Genomic DNA, 23,083 nt, shown 5'->3' on the forward strand with positions numbered 1-23,083 from the left:
TTTTACTTTCAAGAAGTCTTAATTTGCCTGCCATTAGCAATCCCACATTGGGTTTTGATGCTTAGACATCCAGTGGTTATTTTCTAAATGAAAAAAAAATAAATAAATAAGGTACCGGGCTGGGTCTAGCAATAGCCTCTGCTTTCCACTGTTTCTCAACTGAGATAGGGATTGGTGACCTGACAGAAAATCACCACTAGTGAACCTTCAAAAATTAAGTTCAGAAGGATTCGAAGAATCTCACTGGTTGTCAGAGACAGGACTGGTGAATACTAAGGGGATATTGTCTGAAGGTTGTTAAAGTAACTGGTTATGGTGCTGGCTCTTTACCACTTTTGTCAATCCCTTACACCCTGAAGAATAGCTGGGGTTTCCATGGTAAACTGCAAGCAGGCCACCGAAAACAATACTGACATAGCAGATTACCCCCTGGAAAATTTGCAGGGTGATTGCAGACAGCGAGAACTTGCAAAGATTCATCATTATTTGGTGCAGTGTAACTTGTAATCTGATTATTTTTCTAAGTGACATATTGCAGTAAGAAATTACTTCTTGGAAAAGTCATCCAATTATTTTCTAGCGATAAAAATGGTAAATATATGCCATTTTCCAGTATCTTTTTAACTAAAACTTGACATTTCCCTTTCTCTTCTGGGTTTGAATGTGATAAAGCTTTGTTGTTTCTGTGTCAGTATGATTTAACCCTTGGTGTGGGGCTAAAGAAACTTCAGAGTTATTAGTCCATGGCTGATGGTTAATTTTGCAGAAAAATCTGTAATCTGGACCTGCTCTGTAACAGAACATTTTTCCAAAATAATATTAAAAGTCTTGATTTATTCCTATAAATAAGCACTGAAACTGTTCCTCTGCATTGGTATCCGAAGACTCCGTCTTTCAAATGGCTTCTTAAACAAAAGCCCTCTCAGCCTAGTGCATAAATATCTCAAGGAACTTTTCACAAAAAATGTGAGTGTAAACCTCAGTCACCAAACCAAAATTCAGCAAACAGAAGGTATAATCTAGCGAATCAACAGTATCTGCTGTCTCACACCAGAATTGGGGGGCAAGATAACCTAAAAATAAAATAATACAATGAACATGTACAACAAAGAATATTTATAAATTTTATATGCTCTTTTCTTTTAGAGGGGGAAAGGGATTTTCGTCATGGGTGCTAGGAAGAGAGGAGGAGCATAAAGAATAGGAGTTAGGGAAAGGATCTGGGGAAGGGGAGGAGAAGTGAAAGGGAGAATGGAGAAGAAAAAGTGATTTTAGGGAAGAAGGGCAGAAGGATGGAGATGTAGGGTTCATGGATGGGAAGGAGGAGCAGAAGGAGGGAGAAGAGGGTTGGATGGGATGGGAAGAAGAGAAATAAGGGAGATACAGGAAAGGGAGAGTAGATCCAGTCACTCCTGTGCTCCCAATGCCAATCTCTTCACTTACACACACTCTCACACACACATATCCCTCACTACTCTCACATTGTCCTGATGCCCTCACACACTCCCCTTCTGATCCCCCATCTTCTTACTCACTCACTCCTTCTGTGCTCCTATCTCCTCATTCACATACACACACATCATGCCCACAACTTCTCTGACATGCTCAAACCACCTTAAATACAGACTCCCCTATCCCCACTGTCAAAATGGCAAGCCTGGGGAACGGTAAGTACGAAAAAGTGTTCTCTTTCTGCTAGGTTGATGGAGAACAGCTACAAAGTGGTTTTTTAGATGGTACTTAACTCCAGTTAAGTTACATAAGATGGTTCCAGGGTGGATGAGGCTTTCCTGTGGGGTTGCGGGGGAGGCGTTAATTTCTTCCGGCACCGGGAAAGTGCACAGAAAAGCAGTAAAAACTGCTTTTCTGTGCACCCTCCGACTTAATATCCTAGCAATATTAAGTCGGAGGTCCCGAAGAGTAAAACAAGTTAAAAAAAAAAACTGAATTTGGCCTGCGGCTGTCGGGCCGAAAACCGGTTGCTCAATTTTGCCGGCGTCCGGTTTCCGGCGTCCGGTTTCCGTGGCTGTCAGCAGGCTCGAGAACAGACGCCGGCAAAATTGAGCGTCGGCTGTCAAACCCGCTGACAGCCGCAGCTCCTGTCAAAAAGGAGGCACTAGGGATGCGCTAGTGTCCCTAGCGCCTCCTTTTGCCCGGATCTACCGCCGGGCCTAATTTAAATACTGCATTGCGCACCGGCGAGTGGCCGGTGCGCGCGCCGGGAGAGTGGGCATTCACCCGCTCTCCCGCAGACTTTACTGTATCGGCCCGATATTTTGATGTGATTTGAAAGAGTATCACATCATAAATTGTGCTGCTGTACTGGTTTAGCTAATGGGGGTGAATTTAGATGTCAAGATCTCTTGACTTCTGAGTTAATAGCCCCTAAATATCCTATTCTGTGTTAGTGGGGTGGGGGATGAGGGTAGGGAAATGTAGGAGGGTATATGGTTTCTGAAAATAAGGTTGGGAGTGTAAGGAATCATATGAGTAACTGCAATTGTATGATGAACTCCGAAGACAATTGTTTAACTTTTGCATTTATGATTCGTATTGTATGGATGTTTTGTCAATGAAAATTTAAATGGAAAACAAAAATTGGCAAGGCTGGATGTAACAAGGGATCAAACCTTCTCCTTAGCTCATCCGATACTTTAGAACTCTCTACTCGGTGTCCTGAGAGCTATATGCAGCACCAATCAGTTTAAAAAGGTGCTAAGGTCCTACTATTCAAACAGGCATATGATCTAGATTGATGTCCCTTTGTTCCTTTCTTCAGGCTTTCTTCAGATGTTGCATATTCATTGCAGGTTTATTTGTCTTATGTTTTTGTCTTGTTTTATATTTTATCATGAATGTTATAGTGTAAGTCGCTTTGAAATGCCTTTTAATAAACTGAGACTGAAAACTAAAACCTCTTGCAATCCATCGCGGAACATCTCCCCCCTGTGTCCTGCAGTAGGAATCTGACTCTGCAGCCAGGGTTGAATTGTATGGCCCCTCTTGTGGCCACAGGAACCTTGAGGCCCTGCTGACTGCCTGGTATGGTGACTTGTCCAAAGTTGGTTAGTCATAGCCCTTGTAGCTCTCTCTGTTCTGACACCTCTGTCTGAATGTGATATCTACATGCAGACTTTAGCTGACATTTTGAAAGCAAACGTATGTGCATGATGGGTCTTTGTGAAAAAGCTGGAGTTATTGGTCCAGCATGTGCGTGGATTAACTCATGCAAAGTCTTATCTCAACTTTGGAGGGTTTAACTTATATAGCTTAACTTACTCACACGTTTTTTAAGATTCAAAACTATGCGGAAAAGTTCCAACGCAACCTCAAATCTACCCCTGGAGCACTTCTATGAAGTTTGCATAAAAATACATGTATAAACAAGTTACTGAGTACTTTTAGCCACTCAGAGCTGCAGTCTATTGTGAAAGCACCATTTATGTGCATAAAACCAGGTTTTCTGTGTGCAAATGGCTTTGAAAATCAACCCTTTTAGAGTCTAATTTACTAAAGGCATTCCTCGCACTCTGTGTCCATGGGAAAAGATCTGGGTAAATCAGGTCTTGGATGTTCATGGCATGACAAAATAAGATAAGCAGTGTTTTCCCAGGAGGGTGGGGGTCCCCAGTCACCGCTCAGGAGTAACACCTACTAACTCACCAGCATATCTGTGCCAGGTTCTGAAGAAAACCACAGGCTGTGCTGCTCAGTTAGAGGCCAGAGGTTGCTGCAATGCCTACTCTAAATGAGAAAGGGAAGAGGGATAAAAAAAAATTGAGAAACCCCCAGGCACCTTCAAACAAAGGCTCATGACACTGTAACACTTGTTGGAGCAGTTTCCAATTGAGCTGGAAGTCTGCATGAGTAGGAGGAAGCTGTGAAATACAAAAAATAAAGCCATTTAAATATTATAACTACTTTTTAATTGTATTATGTTTTTTTGTTTTTTTTTTTACTAATGATGAAAGAAGTAAAGCTGCAGGGAGAAATCTAGATTCTAAGATCACCTAACTGCTGAAATATGTAGACCAGTATTGTATTTATAAAACATTTGAACATATCCTTGAATATTAGTTGTTCTATAGTTTTTTGTTTTTTTGGGGTTTTTTTACTAATAAGTTTATATTATGAAAGCAAAAAGCAAATACTTTGTAGAATATATACCAGAGAAACATGTAGATAGAAGAGTTTAGTCAAGTTAAATTACAAGTTAAATCACAAGCAGATTGTGACAAATTGCAGGAAGACCTTCTGAGACTTGAAAATTGGGCATTCAAATGGCAGATGAAATTTAATGTGGATAAGTGCAAGGTGATGCATATAGGGAAAAATAACCCATGCTATAGTTACACAATGTTAGGTTTCATAGTGGATAACACATTCAAATTGTCGGTTCAGTGTGCTGCGGCAGTCAAAAAAGCAAACAGAATGTTAGGAATTATTAGAAAGGGAATGGTGAATAAAATGGAAAATGTCATAATGCCTCTGCATCGCTCCATGGTGAGACTGCACTTTGAATACTGTGTACAATTCTGGTCGCCGCAACTCAAAAAAGATGTAGTTGTGATGGAGAAGGTACAGAGAAGGGCGACCAAAATGATAAAGGGAATGGAAAAGCTCCCCTATGAGGAAAGACTAAAGAAGTTAGGACTTTTCAGCTTGGAAAAGATACGGCTGAGGGGGGATATGATGGAGGTGTTTAAAATCATGAGAGGTGAAGAACGGGTTAATGTGAATCGGTTATTTACTCTTTTGGATAATAGAAAGACTAGGGGGCACTCCATGAAGTTAGCGTGTGGCACATTTAAAACTAATCAGAGAAAGTTCTTTTTCACTCAATGCCCAATTAAACTCTGGAATTTGTTGCCAGAGGATGTGGTTAGTGCAGTTAGTGTAGCTAACTGCATTAACCTTTAAAAAAGGATTGGATACGTTCTTGGAGGAGAAGTCCATTACCTGCTATTAATTAAGTTGACTTAGAGAATAACCAGTGCTATTATTAGCAACAGTAGCATGGGATTGACTTAGTTTTTGGGTACTTGCCAGGTTCTTATGGCCTGGATTGGCCACTGTTGGAAACAGAATGCTGGGCTTGATGGACCCTTGGTCTGACCCAGTATGGCATGTTCTTATGTTCTTAAGTTTAAAATCAGTTTGTCAATTCTGATATTTATCTCATTGAAACTGCTACTTAGCTCTTAATGCTAAATTTAATTTAGAAAATAGCTAGAGAAAATGTAGTACAATTACCTGTACTTGCTTTAAAACATACAGAACATATAGGGGCAGATTTTCAAAGGCCATGTGCGTAACCTGAGAAAATCTGCCCCTGTGCGCGCCGAGCCTATTTTGCATAGGCTCGGTGGCGTGTGCAAGCCCTGGGACGTGCGTATGTCCCGGGGCTCTGAAAAAGGGGCATTCTGGGGGTGGGGACATGGGTAGGGTGCCGGCCTAGGGGCATTCCAGGGGCGGGACCAAGGCCTCCGGAACAGCCGCTGTTTCGGGGGATGGCGCACTGGCAGCTGGCCAGCGCACGCAAGTTACGCCTGCCCGGAGGCAGGCATAACGTCAACGATAACGGCAGGGGGGGTTAGATAGGGCTGGGGGGCGGGTTAGATAGGGGAAGGGAGGGGAAAGTGGGGGGGGGGGGGGGCGGAGGGAACGGAGGAAGCCTGCACGGCTCGGCGTGCGCAAGTTGAACAATTGTGCACCCCCTTATAAAATCGGGTGTAGATTTGTTCATGCCAGGTTGCGTGAACAAATCTACGCCCACGTACAGGTTTGACGATCTGCCCCATATTGTATATGATTATGAGACAGTGTACTTGATCAGTTTATTACTGGTTCATCCAGAAATACTGTTTGTGTGTTTATGTTTATAAATCAAATATAGTTCAGAGATTGTAGTTTTTGCTTTTCAGATGAACCAATAAGATCAGACTATCTCTGCTTGAGGATGAATCCTAGGGTAGAATTGGACTATCAGGTGCTCCTTCTCTTAAACCCCACCTCACTCTGTTACTCAGTTGTTGAGGTATTCATGACATCCACCAACCAAGGGACACAGACTGTTTTCTTTTGAGACCTTGTGCAAGAGTACATAATGGTTTTCCAATGGAGAAACAACTAAACCTCCCTCCTAATGATTTTAAGGGTTGACTACACAGTTTTCCAAGCACTAGTGGTTAGTCCAATGGTATTGATTGCAAAGACATCATGATAATTGCATGAATAATGATGAGTGATCCTACTGGCTACATCTTTTAATGCATCATGTATCAATATTAATATAGATAAATACCTCATGGAGTGTAACTACATCGGTTCCACAAACTCGCTGTTTTTTCAACCAGAAAACAATATGACAATTTTATAATGGCAAAAAGTCTTCCAAATACATGCGCAAAAAAGTTAGCATTTTGGGAGGCATTTTGTCTGATTTTCTGTGATCTACTTTTTAAACAGAATAGTTTTGTGCTGACCTTGCTAATTTAGCTTTTAAAGTTCCATAGGAAGAATTGATGCTTAGATGATACTACACAACAGTTTCCCCATCAAGGCTGACACTTTTTTTACAACTGCTCAAAATTAACTCACTCCCTAAATGGGTTTACATTTTTAAGTTTTTACAAAACCTGTGGTGTGCTTTTCTTGCCTTTCATATGTTTGGATTTTAGTGCATAAAACCATTCTTTTTCAGTTCCTTTAATGTTCTTGTTATAAATCATATTTTTATCCTCACTACCTTCTTCTGTCAGAGCATTACCAGATGAACATATTGGAATCAGCTCCTGTTAGTTCTACTGTTGGTCAAGTTCTTGCCAAGGACTTGGATGAAGGAATTAATGCTGAGATGAAATACAGCTTTGTGGATGGAGATGGACTGGATGTCTTTGACGTAGTCACTGATACTAAACACCAAGTTGGCATCATCACAGTTAGGAAGGTAAGCGTCGTCTTTTCTCTTATACTTCTCATTCCATTTTCTCTGAAGTACTTCTAAATATTGGATAATGTAGCACTATGCAAAAGGTTGGAGATAGTTACTTAGTTTTTCATACATGCAATCAACTTGTATTAGAAAAATGGGGTCAATATTCAAATGGTTTCCCTGGCTAAGTTCAGGACTTAGGCATATAAAATGCATGTTTTAATTATCCCACTACTCTAACCACCTCTGATTAATCCAGCTAATGTTTGGCAGGATATAGTTGGCCAGATAAATTGGAGATATTCTGGGGCATTCTGGAGTGCAGTTAGACAGACCTTATCTAGCTAACTCAGATAATCTGATAATCAGAGTTAACTGGATAAATTTATCTGGCTACCTATGACTTTATACGGCTATATTCAGTGGTGCATGTAATTGGAATTGCTCTATTGAATATCTGTGACAATTAACCAGCTAACTTTAGCCAGATAAATTTTGTTCAGCACAGTACTGAATATTGATCTTTTTGTTAACATTCACTGTTCAGACAGAAAAAATATACTATATGATACAGCCTAATAGCTTGAAGATCTTATAGAGAGTGTACAATGTAATTATAAAGCATCATAAATATGTCATTTCCCCAAAGAAATATCTGAGTGCCATTTATCCCTTTACAGAACCTTTGTAAATTAATGGCCCTACAATCTGAATGATTTGATCAATATTTGCATTTGCAAAGTACTCATTTTGTACTCTGGCGTCCTATAAACAGTAATAAAGTTAAATCTTAGATTATTTATAAACCAATAAAAATATATGCAGTATTTTAATTGCCGCTTGAAGATTCATAAATGCTAATTAGGCTGGAAGAAGCTGTCTTAAAAATGGCACCTGTGAAATTGCCAGTGCTTTCGATAGCGCACCACACACAAGTGAATTGAGTGTTCTGCCTTTATCCTGCATGACATATATCCTCATTACACTTTATAAATGTTAGAACTCCCTTTCTACCTGCCTGCACTAAGAAAGAAAGATTTAGCTATCCATTCATTGTATTAGCTAGAGAAAAGATAAAGTATTCACAGCGCCTCCTACACTTTTGAGTCAATAGTCTGCTTATATGCCTGACTACAGTACCTACTTGGCTCTCTGCTCAGCTTTGTTCTAGAAAACACCAAATGTCCTAGTAAGGTAAAAAGGGACAAGTAAAAGTAAGCATGGATTAAGCTTTAGAAATTAATGGATGATAATCTGAGCTCTCATAACGAAAGGTGGGGCTGCTATTTCACTCACCCACAACTGATATCGTTCTGTAATGTGTATGGTTTAGGGATGTGCAGAGCAAAATTTTATGTTCATATTTTTTATGTCCGAAAGGGGGTCCCACTTGCGGCCAATATGGACATAAAAAAAATCCAATGAGTTGGGTATATGTACATATGTGCAAAAAAAAAATTTAAACCCCCTCACCCTCCTTAATCCCCCCCCCAGACTTACCACAACTCCCTGGTGATCGAGCGAGGAGTGAGGACGTCATTTCTGCAATCCTTGGCGAGAAGCATGTGACGTCGGTGGCACGTCGAGTGACGCGGCGTCACGTGATTCCCGGCTCGTTCGCGCCGGACGGCTCGTTCGGCCCAAAAAGAACTTTTGGCCAGCTTGGGGGGGCCTCCTGACCCCCTCAAGCTGGCCAAAAGTTCTTTTTGGGCCGAACGAGCCGTCCGGCGCGAACGAGCCGGGAATCACGTGACGCCGGCGTCACTCAACATGCCGCCGACGTCACATGCTTCTCGCCAAGGATTGCAGAAATGGCGTCCTCACTCCTCGCTCGATCACCAGGGAGTTGTGGTAAGTCTGGGGGGGGGATTAAGGAGGGCGAGGGGGTTTAAATTTTTATTTTGGCTCAACAATCGCGATTTCCCACATATCGAACATATCTATGTTCGATATGTGGGAAATCCGATCGTTTATGTCGAATCAATTTTTTAAGTAAAAAAAAAATATGAGTTGCGTTTTACTAATGCGGTCAATCCGAATGCACACCCCTAGTATGGTTCCAAGGCTGCTGTAGTGCTCTTCAAAGGGAATGACTTACATGTACAGACATTGACATGAAGCTCATGGCACTTCTATCCATGTTAGATTTAAATAAGTCTCTCAGGCTTCTGAAAGATTGCCTTTTATCTCATTTTGTGCACTGGCCTAAGATTTTGCTATGTCCTAGCTGTTCAACAAATATCCAGACTTATATTTGTGTGCGTACAACCAGCATGACATATGAAGGGCAAATTTTGAAACAGTCTAGATCAGTGGTTCTCAACCTATTTTTGGCTGGGACACACCTGACAGATGTTTCTCACATGTGTGACACACTGAACATGTGACCATCATGGAGCTAAATGTAAACATGAACTTTGCATCCACAGGAATCCCCTCAACCCCCAGCAATGAATGCAGAGCAGATCTAGGGCATTACCCTGTACAACTTGCCATACAAAAAAGATATTCTGGTTCTGATGACATCTCAGTAAAAGCAAAACAAACTCCCTTTACTACCAGGCACAACAGCCTTCCTTATGATAAGACAGTAATTTACCACTAATGCATGTTCTATTGAGAAAACACAAGATTGATACAAATGCCTACATGCTAGTAAAATATCTCACCTCAGTCACACACTCAGAACTGACCTTCACCAAGTACAGAAAAACCACAAATTATACATATGGAGACAGAAACTGGAATGGAAAACCAAAAAAGCCACTCTGATTGCAGTGCGAACCTGGAGAAATGGAAAGAGAAATATAGCACCTAACAGACTCTCAGGATTTGCAATAATGCACACAAACTAACCCACACAAAGTTACACCTGTACTATGGAACACACTCAACAGTAACAACCCTATCTAAGAAATACAACTATTAAACCATGCCCTAAACACTAATACATTTCCTATTGGGAAAACAGAATAAGCCAAGCTGCTATAGAGCCCCACACAGAAATAATTGTAAATCTATACTAAAAATGTTACAAAACAGTTGCTGAACAGAATAATATCCAACAATTAAAAACTCAAAAAAATTATTAAAACATGTCCAAATATCAATACAATATTTCAAAACAACAGACCTTGCATAATACCCAATAATTAAAATGGCAGTCAATCAAGAAAAATAAATATTTACTTTACTTACCCTCTCCAGCAACTCTCCTACTCCTTTCCCTTCCAGGCCAATAGCACTCACCAGAAGCAGCAAGGGCTGCTGAAGATCTGTCATCACAGTCCTCTTCCTTAATGCCCACATCCAGTCACTCACACACACACACATACCCAATTAGACCCCACGACCAGTCTCGGTCTCTTTCACACCAGTCATCTTCCTGACCAGTCTCTCTCTCTCACATACGTACACTAGTCATCTTCCTGTCCAATCTCTCTCTCACATACGCACACCAGTCATCTTCCTGACCAGTCACTCTCTCAATCACACTCATAGTCTCTTATATACAAGCTCTCAATCACACACAAATGCTCTCGCACCCATTCACACCAGCTCTCACCAAGGCTTCCATTCACACCCACACACACAAGCTCTCACCCAAGCATCCATTCACACCAGCTCTCACCCAGGCTTCAATTCACACTCACACCCACACGCTCTCACCCAAGCACCCATTCACACCAGCTCTCACCCAGGCTTTCATTTCACATCCACACACACAAGCTCTCACCCAAGCACCCATTCACACCAGCTCTCACCCAGGCTTCAATTCACACTCACACCCACACGCTCTCGCCCAAGCACCCATTCACACCAGCTCTCACCCAGGCTTTCATTTCACATCCACACACACAATCTCTCACCCAGGCACCCATTCACACACAGATACACAAGCTCTCACCCAGGCACTCATTCACACACAGACACACAAGCTTTCACCCAGGCACTCATTCACTCCCACACACACACACAAGCTCTCACCCAGGCACTCATTCACAACCACACACACAAACTCTCACCAAAAACGTCTTCTTCCTTCACTGCAGGGATGGGCTCCAGTTCCACCGTGGCTTTACTCCAGCGGGCCTTCTTTTTTCACTGCCACAAGGATGGGCTCACATGGTGGCCTCTGTCGGGGTCGGGTTTCCTTTTCGCCACAACGGGGATGGGCTCCCATGATGGCCTCTGTCGGGGTTGGGTTTCCTTTTCACCACCACAGAGATGGGCTCCCTGTATACTAAAAATGGAACGCTTCACGAATCTGTGTGTCATCCTTGCGCCGGGGCCATGCTAATCTTCTCTGTATCGTTCCTGGCAGCCTTGCTTGGTCGGGGTCGGGTTTCCTCTTTGCTGCCACGGGGATGGGCTCCTTGGCGGCCTTGCTTGATCAGGGTTAGGTTTCCTCTTTGCTGCCACGAGGATGGGCTCCCTGGTGACCTTGCTTGATTGGGGTCAGGTTTTCCTCTTCACTGCCACGGGGATGGGCTCCTTGGTGGCCTTGCTTCATCGGAGTCGGGTTTTCCTCTTCGCCGCCATGGGGATGGGCTCCCTGGCAGCCTTGCTTAGTCAGGGTAGAGTTTCCTCTTTGCTGTCACGGGGATGGGCTCCCTGGCGACCTTGCTTGGTCGGGGTCTGGTTTTCCTCTTCGCTGCCACGGGGATGGACTCCCTGGCGGCCTTGCTTCGTCGGGGTTGGGTTTTCCTCTTCGCCACCATGGAATGGGCTCCCTGGCAGCCTTGCTTCATCGGGGTTGGATTTTCCTCTTCACCACCATGGGAATGGGCTCCCTGGCGGTCTTGCTTCGTCGGGGTTCGACACTGCCATTCCTCCCACCCCACCCTGGGGTTATGCGATGCCTGCCACACTAGCCAATCAAAGGCTTCCTCCCTTCTTCCTACTCCCACTGGCAGGTAGAAGGGAGGAGGCTTCTGATTGGCCTGCGCAGGGGCAGGCAGAATGAAGGAGGCTTCCCATTGGGCAGTGTAGGTAGGAAGAAAGGAGGCTTCAAATTGTACAAGGGGGGCAGTGGGACACCGGGAGACGTGACACACCTGCCGGTGTTTGGCGACACACCGGCTGAGAAATGCTGGTCTAGATGGTTAACTAAGCATTTTGCTGGTTAGATGAAAGGATTTGATAATTACCTAAGGCTGAGAGACTAAAAGGTAAGCTTTCCTGAGAGCATATTTAGGTTGGGGGAGTAAACTGCATGCATCTATTGAATTATCAAATATATGAATGCATTTCTTTTCTATGTAACCCCAGCTACATACATAGCAGGGGCAAGATATTTGGTTCTTTTTGTACCTGTGCAAATTGAATGAATTTTGAAAGAGAAACTACCCAGATAGCTTCTGTTTGAAAAGGTGTTCAATTTACACAAGTACAAAGGTACCGTCTTATCTTGCTGCTGGGCAGCTTAGTGAAAATTGCTTCTTTTACTGTCTATACCCAAAAGGTAATTGTTGGGCAGGTTTTTAGAAATTTATTTATTTATTTATTTATTTCTAGATTCTTCTATACCGAGGTACGTATAGTTATACATCACTTCGGTTTACAAGATTATAATCGGAGGGAGCTTACCCATTTCATTAAAAATAAGAATGTTCCCTGTAAGACATGCATTATGATTAATAAGACAAAGATGATTAATATATGAAATGCAATAAAATAAGGCAAAATACATCACATAAAGTGAAGTAAGGCAAGCAAGAAGCTGCTAATAGATGGATAAGACATAAGAAGCACATGACTTTGGAAAGCCATTTAGAATGGAGCCAGTAGGTGCGAAATACCTACTTAAACACCATCTGCTTAAGAAACCCAAAAGTTTAGCTTCTCCTTGTTGTCATCTGTAACATAAATTCTGATTGAAAAATGGCTTTTTCCCATGCCATGCATATGGAAAAAAAATCATTATTAAACAAGGCCCATAATCATTTCACTGTCAAGACGCTTACACATATAGAAAAATAGAATTTCATGACAAATCAAATTGTTATCATAACAGTGAAATATCTGACAAAATTTAATAAAATGTTATCTGTATTCAGTCTAATCTATTTAAAACATGATTGCTTTTTGCCCTGGTATAATGCTATTTAATGTCTTTTCTGCTCTGCTCAGTATTGACTGATTGCACTTTGAGAGGTGAATAAATGAACAGAAATCTCAAGGTGAAACCCCAGTGCTGATGTTAATGCTCACACATAAAATGCCTTTGCAGAATGCCTCTAGTTGTTATGTGAACGCCACTTCTTGACCTGGCAACTTTCTCCTGTACCTTTGGGCTTTCAACTCAATCAGAAGTTTCTCCAGCTAGTGCCATAAGCCTTCATTTGCAGCTACAAAAAGTTGTTCTTCCCTTAATCTCCTCCTATGAGACAGTGGGCTGGATTTTCTAAGTTCGCAGAACTTAGAAAATCCGGTGGTAACGGGGGCAGGGGGCCAAACGGGGGGGGGGGGGGCAGTCCTGCGCTAGCCTGCAGCGATCGCACCGCTGCAGTGCGATCACTGCTGGCGTTGCACCAAATAACTACACCATAAAAGGTGTAGTTATTCGGCGCGAAATAGGCAGCGAAAAGGCTCCTTACCTTTTCACTCCTCCTCTTCCGGGGCCGACTGCGCCCCGATATAGGTAGCGCAGGTGTTTGCTACCTTCGCTAGCTATCGCACAGTGTTTGGTAGGGGGCCATAGACCACAGGTCTCTTCCGAGTGTAATACGTATGCACTTTGAGTCATGATGGGTGTCACTATTGTGTGATGGCAGGATCCTATTTCGCTGAGTGCTACTTTTGCCTCATTCCCAGCCCCTGACAGCATGAGGGTAGACACAGGGTCTAGGAATTGAGCCCAGGTTCCACATGGTATGCACAGCACTGTCAGTGTACCTTTGGTCTGGTCCATGAAATCCATTTTTAACTCTTTTGTACTCGGCATAATGATTTCAAGATAAAGGGATCATTATGCTAAACCATTTAAAATGGCAGTTAAAGAGATTTTAGCAGGAAATGTTCTTATTTTCAATTTCTTCCATAGGTTGCTACTAGCAGGTGTTTTACAATAATGACAAAAAAAAAAAAACGTGCAGCTTTAGTGTACAAACCCAGAAAATGTATAGGACTGACTGTGTGCCAGTAAATTGTAAAAGGAGAAACATTCCAGAGAAGGGAGGTTCAAGGGCATTAATGTCTTAGGAATGACAGTAAGGATTGCTGTTCCTACCAGGGGCTTTTGTGGGAGTACATGGGCAACTGTAAATGTGTGCATTCCCATGGAGGTGGGATTGCATTCATTGTTCATGATATCTCCATCCTGCTGACCAGAGAGAACCAATCAGAGGAGTTTGTCTCATAAAAGAAGCCCTTCCTAGGACAAGGGAATAGAAATCTGAGCAATATTGTGTTATGATTCCTGCCCACGGAGCTCATCCCACAGGCAGGCCTCTCCACCTACTCACCACCTCCGACACCATCAACTGTCTTCGCGACTTGGTGCCGCTGCCGGGACACCTTGCGCGGCTTGAAGGCCGCCGCCGAATCCCCTGCTGCTGCCAATCAACCAAGCGGCCTGGAGGCTGCCGCTGCCACCACGCCGTCAGAGCCTGGACCGCAGTGTTCAGGACTGTCGCTCGCAGCAGGAAGCCATGTGTTAGTCTGCCTTCGAGTGGCAAGGAAAGCCGCTGCCAATGCAACATCCTTTTCACGGCTTGGTGCCACCGTCGGGGCCTGCCTGCTCCTTCTGTGTTGGCGTGCAGGAAGAGTGCCTCTGTCCAGGGTCCTGCTTCTCTTCAGGGCCTCTTCCTAGGCATTGGCGCATGCCTCTTCAAGTTATTTAAAGAGCCAGCGGCTGGATATGCCCCGGGCCCCACCTGATGATGTTTCCTGCTTCAGCCCTATAAAAGTTCCCTGACTGAAGGCAGGCAGATCAAGTCTCACAGTCATCTGTGTCCTTATCTTCGGTCCAGGTCCTCCATGGTCTTCTCCTGCTTTGACGGCTTCGTCTTCATGTTCTTGATGTCCTTCGTCCATGCCTCCAGATGTCTTCGTGTTCCTGATGTCCTTCTTTCGTGACTCCAGATGTCTTCGTGTTCCTGATGTCCTTCGTCCGTACCTCCAGATGTCTCCATGTTCCTGATGTCCTTCGTTCGTATCTCCAGATGTCTCCACAGTAATGTCCAATGTTCCTCCCTGACATCTTCATCTTTGCCTCTGCCTCCATTTACTTGAATCCTTGATGTCCATCTTCCCAGTATGCCATTGTCATGGTCCGTGACCAGCCCACAGGCAGGCTGTGTAGGGTGCCTCATGGCACAAGGCCACCTTCACCTCTGCAGTGCAAGCCTCCGGAAGACTTCTGCTTGTTTCCTGAGTCGTTAACCCCGAGTTGTCTGAGAATCCTGTAAGTTGCATCTTGAGCGTGAATCTTGTCTCGGTCTTCAGAGTCCCTTGCATTTGTGGCCGTCCATGTCTAAGACTCTGTTTGAACCTGCTCCACATCAGTGTGATCCATGACCAGCTTCAGGCGGCTGTGTAGGGCGCACCCCGGTGCAGGCCTCTTCGGGATCTTCGCCATGTTCCAGTCATCTACTCCACACTTCGTCTAGAGCTTGCTTGGAGCCCAGCATGGTCCGCGACCAGCCCTGCGGGTGGGCTGTGTAGGGTGCGCTGCGTCGCAGTCTCAATCCAGTACTTGATCTTGCTCCTGTATACTTTTGCCTGCTGTACCTTGCTTCTGAACCTTCATCTGCAGTACCTTGCTCCTGAACCCTTGACTGCTGTACCTTGCTCTTGAACCCTCATCTGCTGTACTTTGCTCCTGAATCCTTGTCTGCAGTACCTTGCTCCTGAACCTTTATCCAATAGTCTTCGCCTATGACTTCGTTCAAGAGTCTTCGCCTATGCCTTTATTCAAGAGTCTTCTCCTATGTTTTCATCCAAGAGTCTTCGCCTATGTCTTCGTACAAGAGTCTTCCATGTTCCAAGGCCTCCGTCTGCCTTCATCCTCTGTCCGGCCTGCTGCCTATTGCCATTACCGAGCGGCAGGTCCGAAAGGGCTTGGAACAGTCGGAGGACTGTTCATTGACCAACATTGCGTTGCTGGTCTTCTTGGGGCGTGCAGGTCCGGTAGAGGGTCATACCTTCAGTCTTCTTGTCTTCACTCCAGCCTTGTTCTGTTCCTTGTCTGCCCATGCTTACATCGGCTCACCTCTCGCTGCGCTCTCAGGGCTTCTCCCTGAGTGGCGTAGTGATCCATGGGCTCACATCTCCTGTCAGAAGCGACTGTGCCTCTGTGCTCGCAACATATTGTACTGATGAGGAGAAGCCTTAGCAAGTAAGTGGGGTGGTAGAGAGGTGTCAGTCCTTGCTCCCTTACCGTACCCCTTACCCGCTTGCCTTGTGAATGTGTGACCCTTAAAACCCTGCAAATCTGCCTATTTTTCTTTATTTTATAACTTACACCTTTTCCAAAGCAGAAGTAAACTTATGTGGCAGGACATATGGGTGCGTACCCAGATGCATAAGTATTTACATGCACATCTCTGGTTCATGCCATGTCCCGTCCTTTTTTGAAAACTTTGGAGATGTGCGCATTGTGGGAAATACGTGCATATCCGAGCGGCTTTTAAAATCCACTCGACGCGCATGAGCCTGACTTGTTCATGCATCCCCTAATTAATGCACATGCCAGGCTTTTACAATTCACCTTTAAAGAAGCATGAGCACAAGATGCTTGTGCCGCCCCATACCGAGCCCATTCACGAAACCTGAGAAAGACCTGTGTAGGTTAAATCTCTGTTTTTAAACAGAAGATCTGATATTTGCTTTTTTACATTGTTTGGTTCATGAATGGTCACTTATGGTTTGTATTTTCTTTTGTTGATTGAAGGGCTTGCTAGTAAAATTAAGCTTTTACTAGCTTGATTTTATTTACCAATCTGTTTCTGTCTGTTACGTCTGATAGTTTTATTTATTTATTTATTTATTTGAAATGTCTCATATTCCGCAGCTTCTGAAAAATGTGTTCAGTGTGAATTCTAGTTTTCAGATTCCTGTGCTCTTTGGTAGTAAGCACAATGGTGATCTGGTTTCTGTATTTCATTATCAATATAAGCCTCATTTCACTAATCTTATTTATGTACTAAATGAGGGGGTTATTGCTCCTTCTTCAACACATGTTACTAGTCAACCTATCAAATGTGGCTTGTTTAATGTATGCTCGAATTAGGGACCTAATCTCTACATTGTACTTTCATGTTTTATTCTTTACCAAAACCTGGCTTAAGGATGGGGACACTTTCTGTCTAACCTAGGCTTGCCCCCAGGATACTTCTTCTACTATACATGTAGAAGTCTTGTATGAAGGGAACGGGTGTGTCGCAGTGATTTATTTAAAAGCCCTTCGAATTAAAGACCTGGAAATCAGATCTTTTAAGTATATTGATGCTCTTATGATTCAAACAAATTCTATCTCAAATTTTCTTTTCTTTTAATTTATAATCCTCCTGACTCTGTAAATGTTCCTTTACTTGAATCCATGGAGCTTATTGCTGACATTTCTGTGAATTAACAAAAACTTTGTTTTGGGTGATTTCAATGTTAATGCCAATAATCCCATCAGAGCAGGGCCGGTGGAAGCACTAGGTGAACTAGGCCTGGGCCTAGGGCGCTGAGCAGTGGTATACTGAGGGGATGTCAGGGGGAGCCATTGCCATCGGGAGCAAGGCCATAGTGGGGGCGCTGATGGCCACCATGAAGGCTCAGGCGGCCGCTGGTGGACCTCATCCCACTGGCAGCTGAGCAGTGAACTACTGCTGTGCTGTGTGCCGGATACACACAGCAGGAATATCGGCTGGGCGTCTAAACCTGCAGGTGCTCCTCCTCCTTCATGCCCGCGCAGCCCCAGAAGAAAAATGTTGCCGGAGTCACACAGGCAGGAAGGAGGAGGAGCATCAGCTGCGTGCAGAAGAGGAGCAGCGCTTATGGGCCACCACAAATCCCAAGTTGCAGCAGGTTGAGAAGAGGAGGAGGCCCGGTAGCAGGGCCGCAGCCGCGGATCCCACATTGCGGGCAACCCGAGAAGATCAGGGCCGCTGGAGAGCCCATCCTGCAGCGACCCATGAAGAGGAGCCCCCGAGGTGAGAGAGAGGCTGAGGGCCTGTAGAGTGTGTATGTGTACGTGTATGAATTGAGTTGAGAGATTGTGTGTGTGTGAGAGTGAGTTGAGAGATTGTGCATGGGAATGAGGACCTGAATGTTTGCAGATACAGCATGTGAAAGCCTCTGTGTGTGTGAGAGAGACATCATGTGCCAATGAGAGACTGTGTGTATGAATGATTGTATGACAGCAAATGTAAAAAAAAATAAATTACTTTTTACTGATTGGCACGTGTAATCTTTGGGAATGTGCAAGAGTAGCACTTTCTCTATGCGGATCTCACAATGTACGAGATCAGCATGGAGGAAGTGTAAGCCCACGGGGCCTGCACAGAGGAGGCAGTAGAATGGGCTTCAGTGCCAGTTGCAGCAGTCAGCACCTCCCCAATAGCTACGTGGCAGCAGTGACAGTGGCAGCAGAGGAATGAGAGAGGCTCCGAGGTTGCTGGCAAAAGAAAGAGAGGTGGTCTGCCTTTAGTGTGTGCATGTGTATGAATGGGAGTCTGCCTGGGGGTGTATGTGTGTGAATGCATGGGTGCCTGCCTGAGGGTGTGTCTGTGTATGAGAATGAATGGGTGTCTTCCTGGGGTTTGTATGTGTGAGAATAGGTGCCTGCCTGTGTGTGGTGTATGTGTGTGTGAGAATGAATTGGTGCCTGCCTGGGGGTCTGTGAATGTGAGAATGAATGTGTGCATGCCTGGGGGATGGGGAGGGAGTGGTGTGAAAATGAATTGGAGCCTGCCTGGGGGTCAGTGTGTGTGTGTGAGAATGATTGGGAGCTTGCCTGGGTATGTGTGTTTGTGTGTATGTGAGGGAGCCAGTGAGAGTAAGAGCATGAGTATGTATGAGAAAATCCAGGGGAGTAAGAGTTTGTGTGGGGGGGGTGTGTGTGTGGAGGGGGAGAGAGTGTCTTAGAGCCTGAGAGTGTATCAGTGTCTGTGAGAGCGAGAGGTTATGGTGGATATAAGAGCATGAATGTGTATGTATGTGACAGTGTATGTGTGAGAGGAATGGACATGTGAGTATGTGTGAGAGAGAGAGGATAACCTCCTAATCCTCAACAATATCAGGGTGACTGGAAATCAAGAGCTTCCACATATGGACAGCAGGGGCTTTTTAAATTCCTTATTAGTTTTAATTATTGGGTGCTATTTGATATATATGCTGTTTTGAAATATTTTATTGGTGTTTGGGAAATTGTAAAAAATGTATATGATTTTAATAAATAGAAATTCTATTTATCAGTAGTTTTAAAATATTATTTTATTAGTATGGTTTTACTATTATAACTGATGCTGTATGTTTCTTGATTTTATTGTTTTATGAGGAATGATGGTTCTGTTTTTCCATTGTTAATACAAAGATTCTGGCTTCTTGGGGTTTCCATTTCAGTTTTTTCTAATTTGTGCTCCTTTATTTTGTATTCTGTATTTGGTGAGGGTCTGTCTCTGCTCTGTGTGTGTGACCATGATGAGAGATTCTGCTAGCATGTAGTGTCTTTATAGGGATCTATAGCAATTGGGTTTGTTTTGTTTCCTCAGTAGGTGGTGTATTGTTATCCTAGTGTAATATTTACCCTTGCTTATTCACAGGTAGGATTTTTGTTGTTTGAGTCCTTGGTGTTATTACTGTTATGTTACGATGGGATTGCAGTATAGATTTTGAGTGTCTTTTTTGCGAGATTCTGTGTTAGTTCACATTGTGTCTGGCAGGTGTTTGTGCTGCTGTTACTGTGAGGTGACACCAGAATTTGAAAATATCTTTTAGTATGATGAGCTGTAAGGGAAACATCCAAGCTCCACTGTTTGGGGGAATTTCAGTGGATGCACAGAGTTACAGAACTGGAGGTGAAGGATTTATATTGACATTCTGTCCCTTCCTATATATTCCAGACTTCACTCTCATAGCCATATAGAATTAGTTGAATGAAGCTATCAAATAATTTTATAGTAGTTTTACTAGAAGTGTGAAACTGGCCAGCTTTTTAAAATTACACAGAAGACCCTTTGGACTTTTTTATTAACACTTTTTTTTTTTATAACCAATTTTAAAGCAGGATCCATGCTATAGAGATGGGTGTGATGAAGAAATGTCATTTTGGCTGCCCCCTCAAAATCTTCTGTCTAGAGACGCCACTGATTTTCTGTGACCTTAAGCATTAGTACAAGAAGGATTAAGAGGGGGATGCTGGAGACGTAGACAAATGCATTGGCCCCCAGGCACCAGAGACCCTTGGTGCGCCACTGGGTGCAAGCCATATGGGGCCGCAAGCAGCGGCAAAGAGGAGTGGAGATTTGGCGGGCCGCAAGCAGTGCCCAACCTGCTCGTGACCCAGAAAACCACACAGTTAGCGGGCGTGATCGAGAATGAGGTAGGAGTCGGGGCCGAGACCAGGGGGTGGCAGCGCAACCAGGGGGAGGGGGGAGGCACGCAAGGGAGAAGGCTCGCCTAGGGCACCAAATCCCCTTGCACCGGCCCTGCATCAGGGCTACTGATATTAATTTTATTACATTAATGTCTGATCTTGATTTGATTCACTGGATGAACTGCCCCATTCATGAGGCAGATCACGTATTGGATCTTATTTTTTCTTCAGATGAAATGATAATTGGTGACTCAATTAATTTGCTCTCGCTTTCTTGGATTGATCATTCTTTGATTTATTTCTGTCCTAATTTTGAATTTTCATGGTTACTTTGCATTTCTCCTGTATATTTTCAGTAGACAAACCACAAACAACCAGGTAGCCCGGACACCCATGGTTCTATCCTGCCCCCACCCAGCCAAGCTAAACTCCACCAATTACGCACAAGAAAAACGTGTCACTGCTTTTCTTTACACTCTCCAACTTAATATCCTAGCGATATTAAGTCAGAGGAACCAAAACATAAGTAAAGTAAAAAACAAACCTCCCACCAGTCAGTGGGTTAGAAAAATGGATGCTCAATTTTACTGGTGTCCATTTTCCTAACCAGTGGCTGTCAGTGGGTTCGAGAACCGATGCCGGTAAAATAGAGCGTCGGTTGTCGGACCCGCTGACAGCCACCTCTACTACTAATAAGGAGGCACTAGGCATGTGCTATTGTCCCTAGTGCTTCCTTATTAGCGCACCACCTCATTTAAATACAGAATCGCACACCCAGGAGAGGTGCTTGAATGTGCCGGGAGAGCAGGTGCTCAAGACAGAGCGCCTGCTCTCCAGCTTTATTTTACTTTAGTGGCCCATTTCTGTGGCTGTCTTGGCTCCCCCTCATCTCAGAAAAGTTCTGAACATTTCCCACTCATGGTCAAGTAATCACAATGTGATTGAAACAGAAAATGCTCTGATATTTTCAGTAGACAAACCACAAAGAGCTTCCGTGACATCTTATAAAAAGCGTTTACCAGGATATAGTCACTCTATGTCCTTTATGCATTGGCACAGCTCTAAATTGGGCATTAGGTATTGCTGAGGGTTATCTTGCAGGTGAGATAAGGCAGATGTGTTCACACGAAGAACAAATTATTGGACTATGTATCTACATTAATCACCTGCTTCAATTGATAAATAATATCAGGTAATGTAAAAGGTAACTTCAAAACATAAGCAATCTCCATTTTATCTACATCTAAGTATAATGGGATGGCACTTCCCATGTGGAAAGCAATTTGAATATGAATTGGCTTAGTGGAATTATGAGTAACCTTAGCAAAGGCATCAATAACAATCTCCAGAGGTACCAGGTAAGTAGGGATTTGACCCTGCATAAAGCTATTGATACTATTATCAAACTCTAGAAGCAAATCACTTGTGTTAGCTTGAATAGGCTAAACAAAAAGGTGTTCCTCATTGAGCACTTTCTTAAGTATATACAATTCATGTCTATGTTGATCAATGCCAAATGAATGTAAATTAATTACTGTGACAGTATCATTCAGTGCCTTGCCATGGGTAATTAACTGACTCTGTTGATGGTGTAACTGAATTGAGATGCTACTCATATCCAGGGCTGGCAGAAGCACTAGGCAAACTGGGTCTGGGCCTAGGGAACCAACCATTAGGGGGCGCAAGCCATGTGGGACAACGAGCAGCGGCGGCAAAGAAGAGTGGAGTTTCGGTGGGCTGCAAGCAGCACCCAACCTGCTCATGGCCCAGAAAATCGGGAACATGGTAGGAGTTGGGGCCAAGACTGGGGGGTGGCGGTGTGACCAGGTGGGGGGGGAGGAGTGTGGGCGCAAGGTAGAAGGTGCCTAGGGTGTCTAATCCCCTTGCACTGGCCCTGCTCATATCAGCTTTTAACTCTCGAACAATATTCTGTAAATTTCTCACAGCAAGAGCATTTGCTATAGACATGGTAAAACCAAATAAAGAACCCAACACTTTGAAAAGAAGTGCTACTATATGAAATCTTGCAAATCTTTTGGTTCTGTCTTTACTTTTCCTGACCTGTTGAATCATAACATTCTCTTAATGTCTCACTGTATTTCACACATTTGTAGTAATATAGTCCATGTGTGACTGCAACCATGTTTGTGTATTGTATAACTTAATGTGAAAAAGTTTAAAATATTTCTGGATCACATGGTAAGGGTCCAGTGACACACATGTAACCCCTGTGATGGTTGAACCTGGATTCTAGTCCAAGTGACATATCTCAAACTTCTGTTTCAAATGGAACACTGTTATTATTCCATAAGATGTATTTCCAGAGCTTCCTGCACGGAGGGAGTTTCCTTTCAAGGCCCTTCACATTGCTTTTAGTTTTTCCCACATTAAAGTCTTTTGCACTTAGCACTCATAATAATAGCACAGATGAGCATTAAAGTCACTACTCAGTGAAACACTTGAGAGTTGTTTGGTGGTTTCCAACATTTCTCTTTAGTGATAATGTGCAAATTGATGATTTAAAGTCTTTTCAGCTGTGTACTCCACTTTTAAGATGGTACAAGTGACTTTTAAGTAAGTTTGTGACTTCTTAGTCTTTCTCAAGTTCACATGTTAAAGGC

At 43.6% G+C, this 23,083-nt stretch overlaps 1 protein-coding gene and 1 pseudogene across 1 annotated transcript in view; one reads left to right on the forward strand and one right to left on the reverse strand.

The window, feature by feature from the left end:
- Nucleotides 1-23,083, forward strand: part of CDH20 (cadherin 20) — a 400,608-nt gene that overhangs the window by 302,615 nt on the left and 74,910 nt on the right. The window contains exon 7 of the mRNA XM_029590479.1: nt 6,762-6,949. Within this exon, the coding sequence (XP_029446339.1) occupies nt 6,762-6,949 (188 nt within the window). The remainder of the gene's footprint in view (nt 1-6,761; nt 6,950-23,083) is intronic.
- On the reverse strand, nt 11,178-11,255 carry LOC115086366 (annotated as a pseudogene).

Source organism: Rhinatrema bivittatum, chromosome 2 (genome assembly GCF_901001135.1).
Source record: "Rhinatrema bivittatum chromosome 2, aRhiBiv1.1, whole genome shotgun sequence".
NCBI classification, from domain to species: Eukaryota; Metazoa; Chordata; class Amphibia; order Gymnophiona; family Rhinatrematidae; genus Rhinatrema; species Rhinatrema bivittatum.